Raw genomic sequence first — 21,404 nt, forward strand, 5'->3', positions numbered from 1 at the left:
CTCAAGCTGACTTGACCCCCACCTTTCCCCTCCTCTCCTCATCACTCAGAACAAAATTCCACTAGCATTTTTCTTTCTGCCCCAAAAGTTGTTTGGGAAATAAATGAGCCACCACCACAAGTATTATGAGCACCTAATAAGAAACAAGTTCCTGAAAAATAATAACCATAAATATAATTTTTAAAGATAATAAAGAAACAGCAACAACAGTACTGCTACTACTAATAATGATAATGTTAATAATAATAATAATAATAATAATAATAATCATAATCATAATCATAGAAAAAATATGAAAAATTTTACAATTCCAAATCAAAGACTAACAAAATCAACTTACGACATCAATTTTTAACTAAAATTAGATTTTTCTAATTTCATGCTGTATGACCCCAGAAAGAAAAAAAAATCACTAATTTCCTAATTCAATACACAAATAGATCTAGATTTTTTTTCACCCTGAAAGTCTGTTTTCTTAGGAAATCAAAGCTTCATAAAACTAAAAAGCAGAATCCCACAACTCATTACACCACCATTAACAGAAAGGTGACATTGGGCATGCATGTGACAAATCATGCTCAAGTGTTATGCAATATCCATCAACAAACCTTTTTTCTACATGTACTACTTCTTCTGATGGGTTGCACAGGAAAAAAAAAACATTACAATACAATACAATCATTTTCATGTATCAACATTTCATAAGATAATATTTCACGGCGTCACAGTGGAAAATTCAGACAGGTACATGTACTCAGCTTCTATCAAAGACTTTCACAAACAAGACACAGAGCTGCATTGCAAGAGATAGCCATTCTGAACAGGAAGGAATTATCAGGTTTGTTATATACCACTGCCAAACACTGCAGTCAAACACTGTTTCTCTCCCTTGCAGCAGACCCAGAACAGCTGAGACTATTTCTTCTTTCATCTTTGCCCATCCTTCATTCTCTGTCTTCTGCTAAACCAATTAAGCTATTTCTTTCCTCATCATGCTTCCACTTTCACTCCTTAATTTGAGCAGGCTAAAAAAATATTTAAGCAAAATTCTTTTTAACTCCTCTGGGATGGAGTTGACTGATGGTGAGAATTAAAACAATGCACTGAACAGAAGATTCTCTCCATCACACATACACACACATTCACATATACACACACACACAACAAACACATATATGCAAATATACACATATGCATGTGTATATATGCACGCACGCACGCACACACACACACCCACACACACACACACAAACAAACACACATGCACAGTTTCATCAGCATGAGTAATGGCCTACAACTCCAAAAAAAAGGATCAAAAGAAAACAAAATTACCATAATTCCATAAAGACCATCCTCTTCCTCCCATGGCGGTATCTTTGGTTGATCATCTGAAAAAGAACATTCATTAGTAACATTACATTCACTTATCAACAGATTAGTGGTTTGTTTATTTGTCTACTTTTTGTTTTCTTTTGTTTGTTTTAACAAAGTCATTAATGCACAAAACGAAACGCACACAAAGAACCACACACACACACACAGACACACACAGACACACACACACACACATAATCATACACTTAAAACTCATATAAGTATACCAATCATCATCATGGAAGTCCATCACAAATGATGAGATTTCAGTGACTCCGGAGATGAGAATGCAGCCCAAAGACAGAACACAAATGCAGCCATATTGCAAAATCAAAATATGGGTTGGAATGTTCTGTCATGGACTTTCTTTTACATTATCTTTTACAGTCTGCTCCAACACTTCCATACATTGCTGTTCACTGTTCAACAGGTACACTGACGTTTTGTTGCCTTCTCTTTTACAGTGTGCTCCAACACTTCCTTACATTGCTGTTCACTGTTCAACAGGTACACTGACGTTTTGTTGCCTTCTCTTTTACAGTGTGCTCCAAAACTTCCTTACATTGCTGTTCATTGTTCAACAGGTACACTGATGTTTTGTTGCCTTCTCTTTTACAGTGTGCTCCAACACTTCCTTACATTGCTGTTCACTGTTCAACAGGTACACTGACGTTTTGTTGCCTTCTCTTTTACAATGTGCTCCAACACTTCCGTACATTACTGTTCACTGTTCAACAGGTATACTGACGTTTTGTTGCCTTCTCTTTTACAATGTGCTCCAACACTTCCGTACATTGCTGTTCACTGTTCAACAGGTACACTGACGTTTTGTTGCCTTCTCTTTTACAGTGTGCTCCAACACTTCCTTACATTGCTGTTCACTGTTCAACAGGTACACTGACGTTTTGTTGCCTTCTCTTTTACAGTGTGCTCCAACACTTCCTTACATTGCTGTTCACTGTTCAACAGGTACACTGACGTTTTGTTGCCTTCTCTTTTACAGTGTGCTCCAACACTTCCGTACATTACTGTTCACTGTTCAACAGGTATACTGACGTTTTGCTGCATTCTCTAATACAGTGTACATCAATACTTCCTTACATTATTTTTCACTGTTCAACAGGTATACCGACGTTTTGTTTCCTTCTCTGTTACAGCGTGCTCAACACTCCTTTACATTACTGTTTACTGTTCAATAGTCATACTGACGTTTTGTTTTCTCCTCTTTTACAGCATACTTCAACATGTCCTTACATTACTGTTCAGCAGGAATACTGACATTTTGTCAAATTTGTTTCCATATGCAGTGGTCTCCTTTAACTCTTTGAAGATCAAATCTTAAAAAATACAACAAACATATACACATCTACAGTAAAAAGAAAATTCACAACATCTGTTAGCCATTAACTATAGCTTGTTTACAATTTGAGAGCAGAGAATCAGTTCATATAACAACAATACCTATCATCTTACACATCCATTTAATTCCTTCCTTTATTTAAAAAAAAGAAAAAGAAAGAAAAGAAAAGGAAAAAAGACACTCACTGTCATCATCATCTGTGTTAGCGCCATCATCATCATCGTCATCATCATCATCGTCAGCGTCATCATCATCATCAGATGTGTTCTTTTTGCGTTTGGTTGTTGGAGTCTTTTTGACTGTTACAGTGGTCTTGTAGAACTTTTCCACCCATCCCCTGCGACGTAAACTGTGCCTAACACTGGAGTATCCGCCTTGTATTGTGAACACTTTGCGATACTGAAACACAAGCATGACATGGGGATGGGTCATTCTGGTCACAGAATAAAGCTCTTCTGGGAAAAATTAGCTTTCTGCTCATTTTTTGGTTCATTCCAAACTAAACAAACAATCCTCCTTTCTGAAACATAAGTCAGCTGCAACAAAATTGTAAAATAAACAGACCTATTAATACAAATAGCTGACAAGAATTAAAACCCACAGAATGATCTACCATTTACCAGCCTTGTACTATAAGCAGACCTGTTTAGATGTGTGACAGAAGAATATCTGTTTAAAAATCATTATACTTTTCAAAGTAAAAGAGAAAAGTTTTTTTTGACAAACAACAACAACAGCAACAAACTGTTTGGCAGGCAATATAAGCAACACTACATAAGACTGTCATCTTCAAGACCCCTTTAATGTCTTCAGTGCCGGGCATTATTTTGATTTGTCCTTCCTATCTGCAAGGTTGTTTTGTGCTTTGGAGGGTAATTATTAACAATAAATTAAAGCATGCAAACTACTACAGGAAAGTATACATAACCCATACTTTTCTGAAAGGAAACTGAACAGACTATAAAACTATAAATAATAATAATAATGGTATTTATATAGTGCTGGATCTTGTGCAGAGACAAATCAAAGCGCTTTCGCACAAGTCATTCACACGCATGCATAACTCTAATACTGCAGAAACTAAAGACAAAGAAGGGCAGGCAAGGGAGGCTATTTTGGGAAGAGGTGGGTTTTAAGGCCAGACTTGAAAGAGCTGAGTGTGGAGACTTGACGAAGCGAAAAAGGAAGTTCATTCCAATCGCAAGGTCCAGAAACAGAGAAAGAACGGCGGCCAATAGTCAAGTGTTTGAATCTGGGTATGCGTAAACAGAGTGGATCTGAGGCCGATCGTAGTGAGCGAGATGGAGTGTAGAGGTGAAGGCAGCCGCAGAGATAGGAAGGGGCAGTTTTGTGAATGTATCTATAACATAGAGTGCTGATCTTGTACTTTATTCGGTGTGAGACAGGGAGCCAGTGGAGATGTTGCAAAAGAGGAGTGATGTGCTCAGATCTTTTCTTTCTGAGGACGAGTCGGGCAGCAGAGTTTTGTATGCGCTGAAGGGGCTGAATGGATGAAGCAGGCAGACCAGACAATAAAGAGTTACAGTAGTCAAGGCGAGAGAGAATGAGAGAAACGACAAGTCTAGATGTTGCGTCAGTGGATAGATATTTCCGGAACTATGATAGTTAGAAGTTCATTTAACACAATGATTGTATCATACACATATCCTTCAGTTGCAACTCCTGCCTATGCACGTCTGCGCACTTCATACTCACTTTCAGACAGTATCATAGAGATTAACAGTGACCCAGTTGGCCCAGTGCAGGGGGGAGAATTGGTAAGCACTGTTCATAATTGCAGACGATAGCTGTTTCATCAATGAGAGCATGCTTTTCTAAAAAAAAAAAATGCTGTACACATAATTCACGACTTATACAAAACTTTTCACCCCCTTGGTTTGTATTTGAGGTCAACTCTTGGTCAGTCACAAACCTATATTCGACCCCCTGCTCTGCTTTAACAACCTTGCTGGCTACAACTAGCTCCAAAAAACCCACCCTCCCTCCTCTCTGCAAATCATCATTCTAACTTTGTCATGTCATGCAATTGGAAACCATCAGGCAAAATTCTGCCAAATCTTGCGCTCAATTCATTACCACCAATGACTTGTAAAGCTTCTGCAGTATCTTGGATGGAAAAATCTCAATTTTTGTTGTTGTAACACACTGTTGCTTCAAGCCAGTAGGGTAAGGTTGTGATTCGTTGTCCACCATTTTGAAAGCATCATGAAGGGGGGGGTACTGACAATACCATCCAGAAATTATAACACACAGAGTGATTGGCTGTTGATCCTTACGACAATTAAAGTAGACATATCAAGCTCTCTGACTGGTGGCTACTGGGACACATCAAGTTCAACATTAAAATAGAACTGTGAAAAATTGTGAAATGACACTGACATATATGTAGGTCATGGGGCAAATAGTGAAGCATTTTTGCGGACAAATATAAACGTCATGGAGCACTGAAGAGGTTAAAGTAGACAGATATATTATATACCCAGTTAATAGTTGTTGTTGTTGTTTTTTAATCTCAAAACACTATCCTGCATCTGAATGCATTATCGCAACTGGTGCAGAGAAAAGACTCACCTTTATGGCCTTCTCAACCGTTTCCTTAGCTATTCGAAGTCGTTCTCCATCGTTAACAGTTGATAACTTGCGATTCAGTTTTGGTCGCCCCAGAGCTGGCATAGTCTTGCTGCGAGACAGTGACTCTGCCAAGTCACTGTCTACAAATAAATAAACAAATAAAGTTGATAAAGAAATTCTTAAAGTTTCTTAACTTCTTTGCAAGCACAGCAACTGCCTGTTTGATTAAATACATTTGAGTATTCAGTTAGTTCTCCTGTATGTTCTTTCTGTTGGAAAAAATTCCATTCCGACTGTCCAACAATGTGACATTATTGAAGTGTCCTTTTTATTTCGAATTAACTTACATACTTGTTTTATGATTCAAATATAAATATTGTTACTATGTGTTCAAATTTTGTTTCATAGAATTTGTATTTTTTGATTTAAAAAAAAATTCAATTAAACATCACAAGCAAAAAAGCGAAGGAACCAAATAAAATAAAAACAATAAAACATTTATATATATCTCTGATCATGAACATCTTAGAAATGTAGTAACAAAGTCTATGATTCAAAAAGCACATGAATGTTTCATTGTCAACATTTTTTTTTGTTTTAAATCATCTGCTTCCTTCATTTTTCAGGGCAATTCAGCAATCATCATTATTTTTGTAAGACTAGAAAAAAGAAAGAAACACACACACACACACACACACACAAACACACACACACACACACACACACACACACACACACACACACACACACACACACACACACACACAATTTTGAAGGTAAACCTAATAAACAAAATTCAAAAAAGGCACAACAGCAGCAACAAAAATGCCACACACCCCCTGAAATCAAAGCATCAGTCACAGGCCTGCATCACAAGGCAACAACAGTTTCCAGCTTGCTGAAGCATAAGCATTTCACTGAAGTTTTGTTTACCACCTTTCTAACCAAAACCCCTTTTCATTTCTTTTAATTAATTCACTTTTGCACAGATTTCATCAAAACATATACATATATCTATAAACACTGCAAATCACTTCTTGACCATATTATTATCACACCAGTGCCTGACAAGAAAATGTCCCTCTATGAATAAGAATTCTGGAAGAAGAAAAAAACACACAATAATCACCACTTACATCTGTGCATTTCAATCATATATTTCAAAAATCACCAATAGTTACATTAAATTTAATACATATTTTCTTCCAGTGATGAATGAGACACAAACATGAACACACACAAAAAAGCAATTTTAATTGCTTCACTTTGTTATCCAGTCTCAACACAGTCAGATCCAATTCTGCCTTCCTATTAACCTCCAAACAACTAAAATATTATCTAGAGCATTACAAACTAAATAAATAAAATAAGGATAAACCAATCTATTTTCTAAATAAATCATTAAGCTTAGGTTTTTGAATTATTCTGGTGCTTGTGATAAAATGGCAAAGTTTGGTAACAGTCAGCACAGTCTTTTCTTCTGTTCATTTTTTCATTGATTTGTGTGTGTGTGTGTGTGTGTGTGTGTGTGTGCGCATATGCGTGCAAGCGCACACATGTGCGTGTGCGTGTGTGTGTATGTGTGCGTGTGTGTGTGTGTGTGTGTGTCTGTGTCTATGTGTGTGACATGTGGCTATGGCAAGATTAGGTTACAGAATCAATTTCGCATCAACTCCAGCTTGTTACAACAAGTATTGGCCTTTGTTTTCTATGAGCAGAAAACCAACAAGGCTATAAACAAAATGACTGATAGTGCGAAACCAAAAAAAAAAAAAAACCACTTTAAAGCAAACATTTCAAGAAGCTCAAGCAAATGTGGAGCAAGTGTCAAGCTGAAGAATATATAATTGAAAATGATTAAGTGCAAAAAATAAAAGGGGTGTAGGGGGGGAGGGACATGAAATTTACAAAGTAAGCAACTATATATAACAACTTCACACATACATCAGTTTCAGAGAGCTAAACACATAAGCAAGACTTCAAAATAGAGGCTGTAAATGATTTTTTTTTTTTTTTTTTTAAGGAAAGTGGGGAAAACAGAAAACAGCCAGTGCAATACATGGTAACCAAATGTCACTTCTGAATCTATTATAACCTTTGTCCAACCCATTCATGGTGGTGTGTTTACGTCTGATTAGATCGGGGAACACAACCGTCTTCTGGGGTTTCTTCTTTTTGACTCTCAGCACCAGATCACAGCTACCAGCAGCATATGGGCCTGCAATAATGTGATCACTATTGCCTTCCAGTTTCTGTAGTTAAATGACTGCTCTTGCAAAAACAGCTATGATTCAATTTGAGATTGAAATCATCTATCAAAAAAAGAAAAAAAAAGAAACGAAAGTAAGAACGAAAAAAAGAAGAAAAAAAAAGCAGAATCTTACTGTTGACATCCTGCCCCTATATACATAAAACTTTCCCAAATTTTCATTGTCAGTTTGTTATCTTCCACAAGCATTGTTTTTCTCCTGACTGACTTTAATCAAAACCATCAACTGAACTTGGCACTTGTACTTGTCTTTTGAAGCCTGCTTTGTAAATGGAATGTAATAAGATCAAAATCAAGTGTAAATGGACAGAATCAAGTGTAAACTAAATAAATATGTCTACAAAAACTTCTTATTTAAGTTTACAGTTTCACATACTGGCAACTTATTCACTTAGCTTTACAATGTCATAAATATTTTGCAGTGGAACTATAAAAAGTTAGGACACATAACTGCTCATAACAGATGTAGCAACAGTTTTACTGATTTGCCCCACTGTACTGTGTTGCAATGAAGATGTTTGAGGCATTCCGTAAGCCACAATATAAATGACTAAGCTGATGCATGCAACAATGCTTACTCTGTTAGTGTTAAATACCAGCCCTATGCCAAATAGTATGTTTTGTTTGTTGGTTTTTTTTTTCATTTCATAATTCATATAACATAATTCACTTCATTTAATACCAGACGAATGGTTCTGTAAAATACAAATAAACACTTTGTCTCTAATAGTATACTAGAAACAAAAATGAATCAATCTGTCTTAAAGCAACTGAACAAACAAAATTTAACCGAACTTCAAAACGTATCACTCTTTCACTGTATGATCATAAAAGAAAATTTTAAAAGTTCAATATTTCAACATAGAAATTCCAATAAAGTTATAAACTCTTGTGAAACTACACTGTGAAGATTTTTGTTTAGCTTATTTCAGTCAGCAACAGTACTCATTTTAATTAAATGTTACCAGCATTTTCACACATAAGAAAAAGTTGTTTGTTGTTTTTTTTTCCCTTTTTTCCCCCTTTTTTTGACTTTGTTTTGAATGTTTGTTGTTCTTTCTGCTTTAGAATTTTCTTTGATATCTACTACTCAAAATTAATTGTGTCCAATATTTCACAAAGACTGGGCATTCACCCCCTCCCACTTCCCCACCCCCACCCCCACAGCCTGAGAGAACTATATCCCCCATCACTGACCAGAGAGCAGTGGTTGCAGCCCTGCGGCTGGGAAAGAGGCCCATTCACATGTCTTACCCCCGACAGACTGACCCTGCTCCCCCATCACTCCAGATCCGCTGTACACTATGGGACTGGACCTGTCCATGCCACCAGCATCCCCGTCTGACTGGTGGGCACAGTTGTTGGCATTCTCCTCCTGCAATACACAACAACAGTGTTCAGAAAATCTTCAGCTCAGCATATGGTTCAACTCATTAGCATCACTTCACTTTCCTTCTGCAAAATACAATGAAAGAGAAAAGCTTAGAAAATCTTTTTTTATTCTTTAATATAGCAAATGGGTACAGATTCACTGATATTTTGTTTTTGCTCTCCCTGGGGAAAATAGCTTGAATTTCACATCCATGGAGAAATCTGTTGTGAGTAAAAGTAATACAGTACAATACAACACAATATAACACAACACAATATAATACAATACGATACAATAGCTGAAGTAACATGTATGTCATTTCAAAACATAAAATGGAGGTCATGCCATACATGTCTGTTGGTCAATCAGCTAGTAGTTTGCTGTGAACACAAGAAAATCTTCCCAGTATCAGAATTATTTTAAAAATAACTCTGCTTTTTTAATATTTTGGAATGTTTTCCTGCAGGTTTTTATTTTTTCTTTAGATATCTGCTTCTCCCCACCCCACTTCTATATATCATATCAAACATTTTATTTCTTATTTCATTTCCATGTGTGTGTGTGAGTGTATGTGTGTGTGTGTGTGTGTGTGTGTGTGTGTGTGTGTGTGTGTTCATAAACATGCATGCACACGTGTGTAAATGCCTGCGTGCACATGTTTACATACTGAATGCAGTATGCTAAATGTGCTATTTGCATCTACACTGTTCATATTCTCATGCCTGGTATTCAGTGCAGTGATATGAATCCCCAGCACGTAAGTGCATGGGTTGCATTTCCACAGATAAGATTATTGCAGTTAAAGTTATTGAGGTGTGTGTGCATGTGACAATGTTTGCGTGGATAAATGAATGTGTGAGTGTGTGTGGAATGTAAGGAGAGAGAGAGAGAGCAAGAGCCAGTGAGAGAGAGAGAGAGAGAGAGAGAAGTGTGTGTGTGTGTGTGTGTGTGTGTGTGTGTGTGATGAGGCTTCATGAACCAGATTTTTTTTTTTTTTTTTTTTTTTTTGCTGACCCATCATCTGCACCATTTCAGTGGCATTACTCCCACGCCGCTCATTTAGATTCCCCCATACACGACCACACCCGGGTTCGTCTGTCACATGGTTCCATCGTTGGCAGTCCGCTGGGAACCATCGATGTTAGGTCGCAAGGAGGCCACACACCAGAGGAGACCCTGCACTGCTGCTGAGTCACTTCGGTGGTGTTCAGTGGTGCCTGTTCTGATTCAACGTACTTAGGACACCACCTACTAAGCCCCCTACTAACGACAATAATAGCTTAGTCGCGGAACCAGACTGAGTGAGCGTCCCTCCCAGAGTGGAGACCACCACCATGTCCCTCAAACAACAGCCCTCCATGAATCTGCCAACACTGAAGACATTGACAGGACTTGCCCCAAGCACAGAAGTGGAGGGGTATTGAAACTGAGGTCACCATGAGAGCAGGGCATGAAAGGCCACAGACTTTGAGACTGTTTTGTTTATATTGATGATGATGAAGGAGGAGGTGGATGACGATGATGATGACAATGACGATGTTGCTATGGAGGTCCATTTTGGTTTGGGACTGCATGACAAGGCTGTACTCTACGCTTCCTGTCATTATGATATCCCGGCGTTAACCAGGCCCGAGAGATGCAGACACTTGCAGTGTTGGTCAGGTAATTAGAGCAACACACCCAAAGACGCATCCTTGAAGTGGATGACACTCGACTGTGTGGTCCCAGTCTCCCCATTTAAGCCCACAGCACACTCAACTCTGGGTAGGAGCCGGCCACAGGCCGAAAAACCCACCTCCACTGGGATTCGAACCTGCGTCCTCCCAAGCGTCAGTCCGCGACGCTAACCACTTTGCCACGGCGGCTGGTTCATGAACCAGATTTTTGTTTTAAACAAACAAGAGTACATAGCATATCAACTTACGAAACATGATATCTTGGACTGTACAAAGCAATAGGCAGATCATTTAGATACTGACCAGAAATATGTCACAGATGTACTTTAATGAGCCCAGATGCTGTAGGATTATGGATATTGTCAAACAACCACAGTCCAATCAATCTGCAGTTCTGACACATTGGAACTCATGGCAAATAAATCACAAACACAGCATTCCCCTGGCTAACAATGACATACTCCCTGCACTTTAAATACACACACAGAAACGCACAAACTCATGAACATCATCAGTAAATTCTCTCTAAAACACACAAACCCTAAAAGGTGAAGACTGATAAATCCTCTGATATTCAACTGGCCTGCGCAGTAACTCAACCAAAACCCCACTGAGATCATTTAATGCACAGCACTAAATGCACAATATGATCAGGCACTCGATAGCTGAATGGTTGTGACATCACACACCTCCTCCCAGCAACAACCCCACTAAAAGGTTTGTGAGCCTCTAAGGAAAAAAACAGGAAAAAAAAAGAAAGAAAAAAAAAGACTGCCCTATTCTGAACAATGAGACACTCTCAGAAACCTGAAACCGTGTAGTACTAGTCGGCCTCCGCACTGCAAGGGATCAGAGAACAAACACTTGAGGATATAGCCTGGCTGGCTGCCAATCAGATCAGAACTAATCAATCGATCAAACCCAAAACGGGTTTCAGGACATTCAGTCACTGAATATGGGAGGGAGGAAGGTGCAGGGGGGCAGAGGGTGGAGGGGGAGGGGGGACAGGGGGGCTAGGACTGAGGGATAGAGAGGTGGAGGGAGATATCCTCCATAATGTATGTCTTTTGCCATGGTGATGCAAGTCTCCTTTTATGGTAAAATCATGAAGTTTTCATGCCTAGACAAAGTTTAATCCATATACCAGTATATTTTATTCTGGTATCAAAGTGAGATTATCAAAACTTATTTGGGGGTCATAAAAAATATTCTTTTGCATGTGTAGCTAAGTGCACCTTGGCTCCCATAGACTACAGTAACATAATGAACACAGCATCAGTGTGGCACCTGATCAGTTTCCACTGCTGTTGCTGTCTCACACACAACCAGCTGCTTAGCATTTCGCTGCTCTGTCTTCTTCTTTTCTCCTTACTTTACTATTGTGAATAAAACAATAGAAAAACTTTTGTGACTGGTCTCTATAATCATGACCGTGGCCTCCATGTGGATTCTTTTATCCCTTTATTCCTATTAGTATCCTCCAAATCCAGTCCATCACAACCTATTCCCCCCCTTTAACCACTTGGTTCGTTACTGATGCATAACATAAACTTGCTTCTTTGAATATACAGATATATATATATATATATGTATATATGTGTGTAAATATATGCATGTATATGTACACACACACACACACACACACACACACACACACACACATATATATATATATATATATATATATACATACATACATACATACATACATACAAGAAACTCATTCACACATGATTGTATTCAGCTTTTTGTTTCTTTGCAGATTAATTACTTTTTGTAAAGGTTTTATTTACTCTTTTATATTACTGCCCACCACTTCAGCAGAAAGGTTGTTGTTTACTCTGAGAACTGCATTTATCCAACATTTTTCCATCAATTCCTGGCTTTCTGAAGACTGCTTAGTTCTTAAGTTTGGCTACAGACACCTTCAGCATACCTACCCTTCAAAGCATTTCAAAATAAAAAGTACAGCGTATGATATACCATAGTGTACAAATTCATACACATTTAATAATATAATGTTTCAAAACAAACTTGAGTGTATGTGGTATCTAAAAGTGCAACATGACAGGTCAGAGTAATTAGGTCCCATGTTAACGAAGACAGTGACAGCATGCAAGCAAACAACATACACTTGTGTCTGATCTCAAATCAGGATTGCACTGACAGATCAGGCTTTCTATCATGACACAATGTCACTGACAAGAAAGCAAATGTGATCTGAAATGGCCAGAAGCCATGGACCCTGCAAAGACTATTAACATTTACCTTCTGGAAAATGCCACGGGACTCACAGATCTAAAACTCTCAGAATTAAAACCAGTTTTATTCCTGTGTCAGTTGGCATGCTAACCAGATCAGTTATCCGAAGTGTGTGTGTGTGTGTGTGTGTGTGTGTGTGTGTGTGTGTGTGTGTGTGTGTGTGTGTGTGTTTCATTTTAGATGTCACATGTGTGTGTGTTTTCATTTTAGATGTCATATGTGTGTGTTGTGTGTGTAAATGTGAGAAAAGGACAGCAAGGGAGAAAGAAAGAAGGGGAGAGAGAGAGGAGGGAAGACGGAAATTTTCTTTCATAATATTACTGTGTTAGAAGGTGAGTTTTTATGCCCCAAAGACGTTTACTTTAGTGTGGAATCTATGTTCCTGTGCTGAATTGGAATCTGAACATAGCTGTTTAATTTTACAAGATTCAATTTTACTACCATGGTAATTAATGTTTTTATGCCTTATTTGCTTAACCTTCAAAACGCGTTTAACATCTTGGTATCAATTGTTTCATGCTGACTTCATCATTATATTTGTTTAATATTTATGTTGTACATGATTGAAATGTGTGTATGGGTGCATGTGCATGGCCAGGTCCATGTTTTACATATGTGTGTGTGCGTGCGTGCGTGTGTGTGTGTGTGTGTGTGTGTGTGTATGTGTGTGTGTGTGTGTGTGTGTGTGTGTGTGTGTGTGTGTGTGTGTGTGTGTGTGTGCGTGTGTGTGTCTGTCTGTCTGTCTGTTTGTATGTGTGTTTCAAATGTGGAATGATTATAAATGTTTTTTATCATGTTGGGTTTGCTGTGAATCTGTTGTGTGTGTTTTTGTTAAAAAAAAAATTAAATGATGTATGCCAGATTTTACTGTCCTGCTTGTAATCTAAATGTATCACAGACTAAGTTAACCACACTCAATTTCTCTCATGGAGATAAGAGTTATTCTACTTCTGATTCTGTTTTTTTTTTCTCCTTTTTTACAGTACTTTACGTACATAAGTGTCCTTCAATGTGACCATTGCAGTATCATGCCTATGTCACACAAAGGTGACATGAGTATAGTACATGTCTGATTCACTCACCTTTTTGATGTTATTTTTTCATTGCATAACTTTGTAAAAAATTTACAAGATGCTGCTGATAAAATTCAAAATAATAATGTATTTTTAAATAAAACTGACGCACATGATACACACGATGGATTTGGTCACTTGCTCTCCTCAAGTATAAAATTTGATGACTGAGAGGTGCAAGAGATTATGGACAGAAAATTTATAATTCCCGCCTTGCAATTCATGATCAAACATCAGTGACAGAGTGGTAAAAAGATTTTCATTGCCGAGATCCTTGTCACCCTCACTTCACAGTCACAATTCTCAGTAAAATAAATTGAATAATGCTTGATAATAATCTCTCTCTTCTGTCAAGTCAGAATCAACACATGGCACTTCTGCTCTACAATGTTCAGCACACTAAACGCAAATATGCTATCACATAATAAAGACTGTCAAACACACACTTGCCACTGATGACTCTAATTCTCCACTATCAGAACTGTTCAACAATTAGTGTCTTACACAGACTATTTAGCTAATGGCCAGTTGAAATTCAGTCTCTTCTCACTCAACACAGACCAAACAAAGCATCATATGGATCCACTGGTTGCCAAAAGACACATTACATTAAAAAAAAAACAAAAAAACAGGCCACTTCGATCCCAAAACAGTTCTTTGTAAACAAACCATTCAATGCAAAAGACAATAACAGGGCCCAGGACAACCCACATTTTAGCCCTCTGCATGTGCCTACAGTAAACTAGTGATATGTTGTGTGTGTGGGGGGGGTGGGGGTGGGGGGGGTGGGGGGGGGGGTGAAAAGCAACAAAGAACTGAGATGCATGCACATGTACACTGTCCTTGTGTATACTATTACTCCCATCAGTGCAACAATTTCGTTTCTTTTGGTATGCATGCATCTTTGTGAAGAACAAGACATATCAATTAAAAATAATACCAATAATATTTGAAATAACAGTCAATGACAAATTATTATGGCAGTCACAACAATATGTACACAATGTAATTATGGTCATCATGCAGATTGGTGTGTACAAGATTAAGTTATGGTCTGCGTGTGTGTGTGTGTGTGCACGCACGCGCGCGTCTGTGTGCGTGTGTGCGCGCGCACGCGTGTGTGTGTATGTGTGTGCACAGTAAATGAGTAATGCATACGTTTCAGACACTGTACAATTTTTGAATATAAACAAACATCTTAGGGCCTGTCTGTCTGTATGTATATTTTTCTATATTTTTAAATAATGCAATGGTGAATGTGTGTGTTCTGCACATCACTGACAGAGGGGTGAATTTTTTTTTTTTTTACATGTTCTAATGATAGGTTGGCTGCATTGGTAGATATCATTTATTGTTACTGGTATGTGCTGTTTCAGTTTGTTTCTTGGGATTGATATATGGTTTTGGTAATGGTCAACAGCTGCTGCCTGTGCCTGCAGTGAAAGGTCTTGAACTTGAACTGGACTTGAACTGGAATCAGACGTTTGAGGCCTGTGAAGGCCTGTTCGTCGTTCAGTTAGATACAGTATACCAACATGCGTGGCCTAATGATAGCATACTGGATCATAAATACTTGGAGAGTTGGCCCAATGAGCATCTAACCTAGTCTAATAATATGTTTCAAAACAGACTTGAGGTCTGTATGATTGCAAACCCAATAAAATGTCCACCATATCAAAATTATTTATTTCACTGTTTATTGCCTGTTTCTTCATAAAGTGTGTGCCGTAAAAACAGAAAATCAACTTACAAACTGCTTCTCATGGCTCTTGACATGAACAGCGTTGTTGGCTTTGGAGTCGGACTGAAAACCAAACAGAGTCTCATCCAGATGTATGGCTTGTGGAGGTAAATATGCGTGTCTACTCATGATGTCGTTGAGCTGATCTTCGATATCTAATCCTTCTTCACCATCATGTGCAACTGAATGTTTCAGCTTCACATCGCTAATCGTTCCATGATCCGCACCACTTACCACGTCTGTTTTGAGACGCGGCAGTAATGGCCGACTGGGCACCAAAACATTGTTATGACCGGCATCAGTCCCGTCAAGATTACTCGGCGTCTGGCTGATCTTACTGGACACAGAAGTGATAGGCTCAAGTGTCAACTTTTTGCTTTTAGTTTCTCTCATAAAACGTGGGACTCCTTTCGTTTCCAAGTCATCTGTCGGTAAAGCAATCCGTTTACTGGTTTTACTGGTCTTTGTTACAAATGCAAACTCCCCTTCAACATTTGGCCTGCGCCTCTCCATTTCATTGTGAAAGCGCACAGTATCAGTCCGTATCGGAAAGCCAGGCACTTATCGGAATCCCCATTCAACAACAACAATAGAGCCGCTAAAGGTTCCAGTCACTTGCGTACCCGTCGTCATGGAACCGCCATTTTGTATCCGAATTCGCGTACTAACGTTTTTCTCGCGTTATAATAATAATATTTTACGATAGGCTTTATTTCATCTTATTTTTAATAATAGATTATCCAGACACTCGTGATTTAGTAACAAAGAATTACCTTTGACATATAAAAGTAGGTGCATTAAACGGAATCGGGTATTTGCGTCAAGGTTTGGAAAAAAGAAAAGAAAAGAAAATGGTCATACCACATCAAAGATCTGACAGTCCTGTTTACAGCTTGATGTGCTGGAAAATAAAGAAATAAAGGAAATCGCATAAGTTATAGTTTTTTCAGTGACGTCAGACGACTCGAATGAATCGTTGCAGCATTGTTACTGCGTCAAAACGAAGCTAAATGATGTGTAAAAGGTAAAGCGATATTTTTTAGATATTGTTTTTCCAAACTGAAACTTGAAATAAATCATGGTCTTTCGAAATAGCATGTCAAGAAATTTTATACCACACACAGGTTACAAAAAATAGAGACTGTAAATGAAGATACTTAGAAAGCAAAGCAGCCGTGCTAACATAGTTTTATGTAAATTTACTCTTTTTTTTAAACATATATATATATGGATTGGTTATTTTCTCTGTAATGATGTTACTGTCGGAAATGTGTATGTGGTATCTAAAAGTGCAACATGACAGGTCACAGTAATTAGGTCTCACGTTAACAAAGACAGTGACAGCATGCAAGCAAACAACATACACTTGTGTCTGATCTCAAATCAGGATTGCACTGACAGATCAGGCTTTCTATCATGACACTATGTCACTGATAAGAAAGCAAATGTGATATGAAATGGCCAGAAGCCATATGGACCCAGCAAAGACTATTAACATTTACCTTCTGGAAAACTAGTGTCACAGGGCTCACAGATCTAAAACTCAGAATTAAATCCAGTTTTATTCCTGTGTCAGTTGGCATGCTAACCAGATCAGTTATCCGAAGTGTGTGTGTGTGTGTGTGTGTGTGTGTGTGTGTGTGCTTTCATTTTAGATGTTACATGTGTGTGTGTTTTCATTTTAGATGTCACATGTGTGTGTTGGTGTGTGTAAGTGTGAGAAAGGGACAGCAAGGGAGAAAGAAAGAAGGGGAGAGAGAGAGGGGGGGTGAGGTGGGGGGGGGGGGAGACAGACATTTTCTTTCATACTATTACTGTGTTAGAAGGTGAGTTTTTATGCCCCAAAGATATTTACTTTAGTGTGGAATCTGTGTTTCTATGCTGAATTTGAATCTGAGCATAGCTGTTTAATTTTACAAGATTTAATTTTACTACCCATGGTAATTAATGTTTTTATGCCTTGTTTGCTTAACCTTCAAATCGTGTTTAACATCTTGATATCAGTTGTTTCATATTGACTTCATCATTATATTTGTTTAATATTTATGTTGTACATGATCGAAATGTGTGTATGGGTGCATGTGCATGGCCAGGTCCATGTTTTACATGTGTGTGTGTGAGTACGCGCGCGCGCGAGTGTGTGTGTGTGTGTGTATGTGTGTGTGTGATTTTTTCAAGTTTTTTTTTTTTTTAATATATACTTATATAGACTGACGACGAGACAGACACACAGAGACAGATATAAGGCAGGTAGATATATCAGTGTATATAGATAGATAGATGGACGAAATGAATACTGCACGGATGGGCGGACGGACATGGACGTGGGACGAAATGGATGAACAGACAGACAGATAGATTGATAGATCGATAGAGAGATAGACAGGCAGACATATAGACAGACTGACAGACAGACCGATCGATCGATAGATAGACTACCCCTTTTGACTTTTAAAGTCTTCTTTTATAATTGATTAGAATCCCGAAACGTAATTGTAATGCAAAGTTACATCGTTATTTGCATTACAGTTCTGACCCATATTTACTCTTTCTTGAACAAAATAATGTATTTCAAAAAGACATTTCAAAATGTTTATATGTCATATTAATAAATACAATTTTCTTCAGTCAGTCACAGTCATGACAATAGTCGTGTGAAAATGAAGAGTATGGTTTCCCGAAGTAACGCATGTGGTTGTAGTGCACATTTCCATAATTCCAGACATAACATGCACATTCGGTTGTGGTATACATACGGCATCTTTCCATGAAAAAATAATAATTCTTTTTACAAAGAAAATTACTATGCAGACCTTTTCAAAAAATTCCCATACGTGCCATCATACATACACAAAGTCTTTGGTTGAATGAACATTGCACTGTACAAAATCCATCCCGGCAAAAAAGGTCACTGACATGCGGTTTGAATTACCGATTGCATTTCCCAGCGGGGCATGCCATCATATGCTGGTTTGTAGGCGGCTACAGAAATGAACGCACGATCAAGAACAATGCACAGCCTTTACATTATAACCTACCAGCTGGACAAGCCCCAAGAAAAGGTGGCAGTACGTATCGATCTGTCCATACGATTTATCGATCTTATCTCAGTCCCCTGAGTGCGCCAAACTGTTGGGCATGATTATTATATACATAGAACTGCGCGGTACAGGCATATATAAAAGCATTGGCATTTTGTTGTTGTTGTTTTTGGGGGGTTTTGTTGTTGTTGTTGTTGTTTTGGTTTGGTTGTTTTTTTTACAACCAGTAACTACAAACTTTCAGCTGACAACGGTTGCAAGCAATTATGACGATCTTTGTATCAAGCGGTTATCCGATCACCGTGAACGTGCCCGGTTGCCTAGCTGAAGGCTATAAATAATTATGTTAGACAATGCCAAGTTGTGAGTTCCACTTGATCGACGTGATGTACAGCAGATCGACACGCATACGTTTCCAAATCACTTACGCACGAGACGCTCCGGATTTTTTTCACGTCTTTTTCTTTTTATTATTTTGAAATGCGTTGAGCACACGGTTTGCCAACTTATTTTCGAGAACCCGGGTCCTTAAAGAACTATCGAAGGTGAAATCGAAGCAAGTTGTCGCGCTAATTTCTGAACGTCTGAATCGGTCTGGAACAAATTCCGTGACCAATGATGTACTAATGATAGTTTCGGTCAGATACATTTGTTTAGGGCCTATATGTCGTGCTCAATAGCAGTAATTGTCATTAATTACCGGCAATGCGCAAAATCATCTCGCGTCACCGGTCAGTATATGGGCAGCCCGTGTGCATTACCGGTAATGGGCAGGGAGTGCCCAAAGTCTGTCACAAGCCGCGCGTTTTTTGTTTTTTGTATGGTTGGGTTTTTTTTTTCTTTCTGTGTGTGTGTGTGTGTATGTGTTGTACTCTCACTCTCACTCTCTCTGTCTCAGTTTCAATTTCCACTGTTACAAGTCACACTCAAATTTAAAAAAACAACAACAACAACAACAACAAAAAAAACACACACAAACAAAAAAAAAACACATTACTTTTGTTTCGCATCTGCGTGCCTTTCACTTCACTCTCTCTCATATTCCTTATTTTGAATCCACATTTGTTTCCGTGGCGTTATTTTTCTTTACTTCTTGCTTAATGGAAAAAAAGAAAGATTACTTTTGTTCTACATGTGCATGCCTTTCACTTTAGTTTTAGTTTTGCATGATCATTATCGATACATGGATTGATATCGCCTCTTTCTCTCCTCACTTTGTTGTTCTATCTACTTGCCCCCCCCCCCCCCCCTCACCCCCCCCCCCCCCACAGCCCTCCCCCCCAACCTCTCTCTCTCTCTCTTTGTCTATCTCACCCCTCTCTTCACACACACACACACACACACACACACACACACACACAACCTCTTCCTCCTCCCTCTCTTTTATTCTTCTAATGATGATAATCTTATATTGATTGCCTTATCATTTCACGGATATGCACATACACATGTTTTTGTAATGTATATTTCTTTATATCAACAGGCGTTATAAATCTTATAGAACGTCATCTCTGTCTTTAATTGTCTCTGTATCTCCGTCTCTCTCTTTCAAACTTTTTTTGCTCCCACAACTATTCAAATGGCGTTATTTCTATTACTGTTTTTTGTAGCATGTGTATGCTCATTATAGTCCTTTTTTTTCTTTTCTTTTTTAATTTCTTAATCATTATCTTGACCTATATTAATTTTCTTTTCTTTTTTTTGTACTCTCTCTCTCTCTCTCTGTCCCCTTATATCTCTCTCTCCTCTTATCCTCCTATGTTTAGTGTTGTAAATGTCAAATTACCATTCATGTATCCATGACTATAATATGCATGCTGTACTGATATAATGATTCCCCCCTTCGTTTATGTTACTGATTCCCCTTCGAGGGCTGGGTGGAAAAAAAATCATTATCTGGCTTACTCTATTACCCCGGCTCAGAAAACAAAATTTATTCAATTCAGTGTGTGTGTTGAGAGAGGGGATGTGTGTGTGTGTGTGTGTGTGTGTGTGTGTGTGTGTGTGTGTGTGTTCTTTTTCTATGGATCAACAAATAAAACACGTGTGTTCAGGAAGCGCAAATATGTAAATTTCGACAGATGTAAAAACAGCCGAATATTGTTATTGTTATTTTCTGTTTGTATCAATGTTCAGTGTGATTGATTCCGAGTCTCATGCTGGCAAAGCAGTGCGTAGAGATGGGTCATCTTACCCATCGATGACACAATTCTAACCGAGTCACCATGCAACTTGAATTATAAGGTGATGGGAGTACTGCGGTACGAGGCCGGGTGCTAATTATCTCACCTGAACAGAGAAATAATACTGGAACAAACAGAAGGAAAGTAAACGTCATACAATAGAGCCGGCATGGCACCAGTAAGCTACAATATCAAATATCATTCAGAATACTAGGTAAGGAAAAAGTCAAAATTAGGAAGGAAAAAAAAGTTGCAAAGACTTGATCTGACAGGTATTTAGATATCTCCCTCCCGTCCCACTCTGATCATGAGATGAACCTATAGTTTCAGTTTAGACGACACAAGCTGCGTTTGTTCACATACTTTGGCGTGTGTTCGGCATCGCGTTTAAAAGGTTCATTCATTTTTCACTGCTCCATGTATTTTATGCCAGAGTTTAAAAAAGAAAATCAATCGGGTTG

The 21,404-nt window shown here is 38.3% G+C and overlaps 1 protein-coding gene across 3 annotated transcripts in view; it reads right to left on the bottom strand.

The window, feature by feature from the left end:
- The window catches only part of LOC143284649 (uncharacterized), a 41,037-nt gene extending 24,693 nt beyond the window's left edge, over positions 1-16,344 (bottom strand). For all 3 annotated transcript variants that reach the window (XM_076591531.1, XM_076591533.1, XM_076591532.1), the window contains exons 1-6: positions 15,729-16,344; positions 8,850-8,970; positions 7,422-7,544; positions 5,327-5,466; positions 2,920-3,133; positions 1,333-1,388 (exon numbers count right to left, since the gene is read on the bottom strand). In XM_076591531.1, coding sequence (XP_076447646.1) covers positions 1,333-1,388; positions 2,920-3,133; positions 5,327-5,466; positions 7,422-7,544; positions 8,850-8,970; positions 15,729-16,232 — 1,158 coding nt within the window. In that variant the 5' untranslated portion in view covers positions 16,233-16,344. The remainder of the gene's footprint in view (positions 1-1,332; positions 1,389-2,919; positions 3,134-5,326; positions 5,467-7,421; positions 7,545-8,849; positions 8,971-15,728) is intronic.
- Between the last annotated feature and the right edge of the window lie 5,060 nt (positions 16,345-21,404).

This window comes from Babylonia areolata, chromosome 8 (assembly GCF_041734735.1).
Source record: "Babylonia areolata isolate BAREFJ2019XMU chromosome 8, ASM4173473v1, whole genome shotgun sequence".
NCBI lineage: Eukaryota > Metazoa > Mollusca > Gastropoda > Neogastropoda > Buccinidae > Babylonia > Babylonia areolata.